This window comes from Piliocolobus tephrosceles, chromosome 17 (assembly GCF_002776525.5).
Source record: "Piliocolobus tephrosceles isolate RC106 chromosome 17, ASM277652v3, whole genome shotgun sequence".
Taxonomy (NCBI): domain Eukaryota; kingdom Metazoa; phylum Chordata; class Mammalia; order Primates; family Cercopithecidae; genus Piliocolobus; species Piliocolobus tephrosceles.
The window spans coordinates 57,089,293-57,096,463 of record NC_045450.1 but is presented as its reverse complement, the minus strand read 5'-3'; the positions used below and the strand labels follow the sequence as shown (position 1 = coordinate 57,096,463).

Here is a 7,171-nt window from a genome sequence, read left to right as displayed (position 1 = left end):
AGTTTCTCTTCAAAATTTCCCTTCTTGTTAAAGAATAAATCACAAGTGTTAGAAATAATAGTTTCTTTTAAAAACTAACTTCCTCCAAGCCTCCTCGCTTTGTGCTAATAACTCTTTGTTAAGCCCTATCCTATGTAGCTGTTAAATATAAGAAAATAAATACATTCTATGTCCTTGTACTTTAACCAAGATGCTCACAGGCATGCCCCAGCTTGCAGCCTATGCCCCTTCCTTATTTGAGAATGTTATTACTTTTCTAAGTCTTTTCATAAGCAACCTCCTCTTTTCCTTTGTTCTCCTCTGCCATTACCTCTTTAGAAAAAGTTTTAAACCTTTAGCCAAATGGGTGCTGCCTAGACTGTGAGGTCTAGTACCAGCCAATGGAATCAGGACACAGCAGTAGGGTTCGGATGGGTCAGATATAAATGTTTTTTACCACCTTGCCTTTGTTCCATGTGCAATGGGCACCCTTTCTGCAGAAAGTAAAAATTGCCTTGCTGAGAGAATTAAATTTATGTTCAAGTCCTATTTCTTTATGGCACCGGGGAACAAGCATTTTGCATTTCTAACAGGTGAAAAGGGTAGACCAAAAGATTCTATCAAAAGAATGATCAAAATTGTGTAAAAGTATGCACAGAGAAAATGTGGAAGAAAGTAACACTAAAGTGTTAATAGTGGCCATTGGTTGTCTTGAGGTGGTGAAATTATTGGAGACTTATTTTTTTTATTTATTTTTCTTTTTTGGTAGCTTACAAAATTTCAAGACTTTTGTAATGGCAGAGTGAACTTTTTGTTTTTTTGAGACCGGGTCTCACTGTCGCCCAGGCTAAAGTGCAGTGGCACGATCATAGCTCACTACAGCCTCAATTCCCAGACGCAAGCAATCCTCTCCCCTCAGCCTCCAGTCAATTCCTGGGCACAAGCAATCCTCCCCTCTCAGCCTCCAGTCAGTTCCCAGGCACAAGCAATCCTCCCCCCTCAGCCTCCAGTCAATTCCCAGGCGCAAGCAATCCTCCCCCCTCAGCCTCCAGAGTAGCTGGGACTACAGGCATGTGCTACTGTGCTTGGATAATTTTTTGTATTTTCTGTAGAGATGGAGTTTTACCATGTTGCCCATTTTATTCCATGTGGTCTCCAACTCCTGGGCTCAAGCAATTGATCTGCCTTGGCCTCCCAAAGCACTGGGATTATAGGCATGAGCCACTGTGCCTGGCTGGCAGAGTGAACTTTTAAAAATCATTTTTTCCATCTAAAATCAAAACTCTCCCCTTCAAGCTCCTCTGTCAACTGCTGTCCTGGCCTATTAATATTTCAAGCTTTCCTGCTTTCTATTCTCCCAACAAAATACATTCCTGCTTTCCTTGGTGGAGTCTTCTGACTTGCTATCTCTCATCTTGACTTGTCCAATGAAAGAGAGAAGCCTTGGGGCTGGATTCTGTTTCTCAAGTTAATGAAAGACACCCAGGGCAGGAAGGCTGTGTGTGAATACTCCCCTGTTGCCCAAGATAAGGGGTCAGAGTAATAGAGTTCAGGGTATGTTCAGGGGAAGAATGTGAATTTTCATGCACCTGGTGAGTAAACAATTGTTCTACAGCAGTGGTGAGAAATGGTTCATTTTAAATACCCTAGGAGGGCACCAGTCCGAGGAGGAAGTCTCTCCCTCCATTTCATAGGACCAACGTTCTCCCCACTTCCCTAGGGACCCACAGAGCTGCAGAAATAGAGGCCATCTCTTCCCTCTGTGGAAAAGTAGCAGCAACTGGACAGAAAAGGAAAAAGAAGCCTGGGGCTGTGACATTTGCAAGACTCTAGATAGAGGACTATGAAAGGCTGAGGTTTGACAGTTTCTGTGGGGAGGGATGATGGACTGGATGAGCTGGGAGGAGGAGGAGGGCATGAGGATGCCATAGGACAGAAGTGTTCCAGTTTTAGTGGAATCCTTTATAATCTACAGTGCAGGTTCTCTTTGGAAAATGTAGGGTGTAGCTCCCTCCTTCTGGCCATTGAAGGAAAAACTGGGTGGCAAAGCACAGGTAAAGACAAGCTGTGACAGAGGACAGCAGGAACCCAGGGACCTAGGGAGCAGAATTCTAACACCTTCACCCTAGATTCAGTCAGAGCAGCTATTTCCATCATTCTATACACCAGTCCTACTGGTTAACATGTGCTACCTAATGAGTCTTCCCCAAGCTTTGTAGCTTAGAACAGTCGTCTTTTATTTAGCTTATGATTCTGTGGGTAAGCAATGTGGGCTTAGCTGGAGGTGGTTTTGGTCAGGACCAGTTTCAGCTGATCTTGGCAGGAGCTCACTCATGTACCTGTGGAGGGCTTCTGGGAACTTGGGGCTGGCTGGCTGGCTGTCAGCTAGGATGCCTGGGTTCTGCTCTATGGGGACATTTCATTCTCCAGCAATGGAGGAATAACTTGGGCTCATTCACAGGGCAGCTCCAGATTCCAGGTGTTGTAAAAGCAGGCAAACCCCAATTCACAAGCACATTTCACGACTATCCTTGTTACGTCTGCTACTATTTCAACATAGTCACAGAGCCAACCCCAGATTCCAGGGGTGGAGAAATGGGCTCCTGCTTATGACTGAAGAGTTGCAGTCTATTGCCTTGTACCTGCAAGGGTGGGAAGTTATGGACGCTTGAAATGTAGATTCTCACATCCCCACGCAGACCTATTGGATTCAATTCATGGAAAAGGGGCCTCTCACTATGTCCTTAGGGTGAGTCCCTCCCTCCTTCATATTTTAAAATATTTTGTTTGATACTTATAAAATATTATATGTGATATATATGTGTGGGCATATATGTGTTTTATTAAAAATAAAGCACAATAATATAATGTACGTTAATAAACTACTTACCCAGCCCAAAAGCTGGGTCATTAACAATTTATTTATATTTACCTAAGTGTCTTTCTCTTATGCTTTCCTCTTACCTCCCCATGAGATGTAACATTTCATATTTTGGGTTTTCCATTCCAACAAGAAATTTAAAAACACAGTTTTAACTCTTTGTTATTTAAGCCTGAGCAACATAGTGCTGAGTCTTGCTTGTTTCTTTCTTTCTTTCTTTTACTCCAATAAAAATAAGTTTATTTACTTATTTACTTCTTGAGTTTTTTGTGCTAAAATATTTATAACACAAAATTTCTGATTTTAACCATTTTGAAGTGTACAATTCGGCAGCATTTATTACACTAGCAATGTTCTGCAACCATCACCACTACCAGTTTCCAAAGTTTTTTCATCACCCCAAACAGGAACTCTGTACCCATTAAGAAATCACTTCCCATTTCTTGCTTCTCCCAGCCCCCAGTAAAGTCGAATCTACTTATGTTTCTATGCATTTGCCTATTCTAGATACTTTATTATAAGTGGAATCAAGTAATATTTGTCCCTTTGTGTCTGGCTTCTTTCCCTTAGTATGTTTTCAAGGTTTATTCATGTTGTAGCATGTATCAACTTCATTCCTTTTTATACGTGAATAATATTCCATTGTATGTATATAACACGGTTTGTTTATCCATTTATCTGTGGATGGACGCTTGCATTGCTTCTACCTTTTGGCTATTGTGAAAATGCTGCTATGAACATTGGTGTACAAAAGTCTCTGAGTCTCTGATTTTAATTCTTCGGGTATATACCTTGAAGTGGAATTGCTGGGTCAGATAGCAATTCTATGCTTAGCTTTTTGAGGAACCACAAAACTGTTTTCTATAGTAGCTGCACCATTTTACATTCTTACTAGCAAGGTAATGTACCAGGGTTCTAACTCTTCCACATCCTTGCCAACATTACACACACACACACACACGCACACACACACACACAATTCGTAGCCATCCTAGTAGGTGTGAAGTGGTGTTTCATTGTGGTTTTGATTTGCAAATTTCCGTATTGACATTTTCCAATGGTGTTGAGTGACGTTTTTTTTTTTTTGAGATGGAGTCGCGCTCTGTTGCCCAGGTTCGAGTGCAGTGGTGCAATCTCGGCTCACTGCAACCTCTGCCTCCCAGGTTCAAGCAATTCTCCTGTCTCAGCCTCCCAAGTAGTAGCTGGGACTACAGGTGGATACCACCACGCCTGGCTAAGTTTTGTATTTTTAGTAGAGACGGGGTTTCACCATATTTATATTGATCAGACTGGCCTCGAACTCCTGGTCTCAGGTGATCCACCCGCCTCGGTCTCCCAAGGTGCTGGGATTACAGGTGTGAATCACCACCTGAGCCTTGAGTATCTTTTTATGTGCTTTCTGGCACTTTATGTATATTTTTTGGAGAAATGTCTATTGAAATTCTTTGCCCACGCTTTAATTGTTTGTCTTTTTGTTATTGTAGTAGGAAACACTCCGGAAAATAACCCTTTATCAGATATATAATTTGAAAATATTTTCTCCCATTCTGTAGATTGTCTTCACTTTTTTTTTTTTTTTTGAGACAGAGTCTTGCTCTGTCACCCAGGCTGGGGTGCAGTGGTGCAATCTAGGCTCACTGCAACCTCTGCCTCCTGGGTTCAAGCAATTCTCCTGCCTCAGCCTCCTGAGTAGCTGGGATTACAGGCATGCCCCACCATGCCCAGCTAATTTTTGTATTTTTAGTAGAGATGGGGTTTCATCATGTTGGTCAGACTGGTCTCAAACTCCTGACCTCGTGATCCGCCCACCTCAGCCTCCTAAAGTGCTGGGATTACAGGCGTGAACCACTGCGCCTGACCTGTCCTCATTTTCTTAATATGTCTTTTGATGCACAAATGTTCATTCCGATGAAGCCCAATTGTTTGTGATTTTGGTGTCACATCTAAGAATCCATTGCCAAGTTTTACTTGGTTTTGATGTCTAGAAGACTGCTATCATACTGAAGGTAATCTTCTGAAACTTGTAGTTTTCTTTCAAAAATTATGTTTATAAGATTATCCATGTTCTTGCAGAATTTATTCATTTTATGCTGTATGATATTCCATTATATCCGCATACAACGCAGTATTGACCCTTCCCCCTGTTGATGGGCATTTGTCTGGTTTCTAGTTACTTTGCTACTACATCAGTGTCACCATGATTATCCAAAAGTAATTCTTTTGTACACTCTAATTTAAGAACCACTAACCCTTTTTAACGAATAAATCAACCTTTTATTGAGTTGCTACTAAATTTCAATTGACTGGTACCTGGGATACACACAGGTGCAGACATTTGACTTAGACATACTGATTTTTCTCATCTGCCTATTTAGGCTAATCAACAGACTATAAAACCATAAGAACCACTGCCATTGACTATGGTCTGTGTCGGTCTACACTATAGCTTTAACTAGTTGTGTGATTTCTTGCAAAGAACAATCAGAGAAGACACAATAAACACATTTACTGATTTCAGGCTGGAGAATTTTTAAGCAATGGGGAGATATCCGCACACAAGGTGGAGAAAATTACTGTGAAAAGGGAATGCTTTCTTTAGAGCCCCATCTAAGCTAGGCTGCAGAAATGTCTACAACGGGTTTAAAACAACTCAAAGTGAGGCCTTCTGCAGCATGAAAATCCTCCAAGATAAAGAGACTGATGGTTCCTGCTGCTGCCCTGTCCTGCCCAGTTGCTGATTTCGGGAAATACTTTGGCAGGTTTGTGGGTCAGAGAGGTGCCAGGTTTCTTCGGGGTTTGTAATAGAACACCAGCAGAAAATCAAGTGTGAGGCAAGAGCTCAGCTCTTAACAGGGGTATTGTTTGTGGTTTTGTTACTGGAAAAGACAGTGACCTTACCAGGGCCAAAGTTATGTAGACACAGGAATTACGAAATGGAGAAGGGGGAGAGGTGAGCTAGTGGCAGCATAAAAAGACCAGCAGATGCCTCATAGCACTGCTCTTCCAGAGGCAAGACCAACGAAGATGAGGTGGGTCCATAGCTTTCCCTCCTGCCTTTCCTCTGGTTCTTTATTTCAGTCTTCTTTGCGTACATCGGTAGAGATGCAGAAATAGAACAAAGAAACAGGGCAAATGGGCTAAATTATAGTGAACTAAAGGGATTAGTGTGTTAAATCTTCTCCTTTTCTCCATCCATAGAAGACAGTGCTGTCTTTCCCAGGAGATGAGATTTACTCTCAGGAGTGTCTTTTTCCTTGAGGTTACATTTTTGTCTTTGTAGGGGATGTCATCAGCTCCTGTGGTAGGCTTCCTGGCATTCTGAGTATATTAATTAGCAGATATTTTCCTCTTTAAAAACGTATAATAAGAAGGACTAATTGTGACACATTTGAATGACACAATTAATTGACTAGTACCTGGGATACACACTAGTACCTGGGATACATCTAATTAAGGCACTTAGATCTTATAAAAATAAGAACTTTTTGAAATGTTGAAATAATAAGACTAGAAACTTTTTTTTTTAAAGAAGGATTCTCTCTTTGTCACCAGGCTGGAGTGCAGTGGTGTGATCTTGGCTCACCACAACCTCCGCCTCCTGGGTTCAAGTGATTCTCCTGCCTCAGCCTCCCGAGTAGCTGGGACTACAGGTGTGCGCCACAATGTCCACCTAATTTTTGTATTTTTAGTAGAGATGGGGTTTCACCATGTTGGCCAGGATGATCTTGATTGCTTGACCTCATGATCTGGCTGCCTCGGCCTCCCAAAGTGTTGGGATTACAGGCATGAGCCACCACATCCGGCCTAGAAACTATTTTAATAGAAGCATTAGTGCCTGAATGGTCAGCATCTGTTAGTGAGATGGTGAACCGGCAGATGGCACCTGTGCGTCAATGCCCATGGCCACAGTCCTGCTTTTGGACACCAGTTGTCTTCCAGGTAACCTTCCGGCATTTTGGGGTTTGAGATACCATTTCCTAAAGATGAACTATCATAAAATACTAGAAATAACCATATGTTTAAAAGTATATATTTAAGGAGGCCGGGCATAGTGGCTTACGAGGTCAGGAGATCAGACCATCCTGGCTAACACAGTGAAACCCCATCTCTACTAAAGTTACAAAAAATTAGCCGGGCGTGGTGGCAGGCGCCTGTAGTCCCAGCTACCCGGGAGGCTGAGGCGGGAGAATGGTGTGAACTCGGGAGGCGGAGCTTGCAGTGAGACAAGATCATGCCACTGCACTCCAGCCTGGGTGACAGAGCGAGACTCCATCTCAAAAAAAAAAAAAAAAAAAAAAAAAAAAAAAAAAA

The 7,171-nt window shown here is 42.2% G+C and overlaps 1 protein-coding gene across 1 annotated transcript in view; it reads left to right on the top strand.

The window, feature by feature from the left end:
• Positions 1-5,740: 5,740 nt before the first annotated feature.
• LOC111541422 (haptoglobin) overlaps positions 5,741-7,171 on the top strand; it is a 5,278-nt gene continuing 3,847 nt past the window's right edge. Inside the window, exon 1 of the mRNA XM_023210322.3 lies at positions 5,741-5,889. Within this exon, the coding sequence (XP_023066090.1) occupies positions 5,843-5,889 (47 nt within the window). The 5' untranslated portion in view covers positions 5,741-5,842. The remainder of the gene's footprint in view (positions 5,890-7,171) is intronic.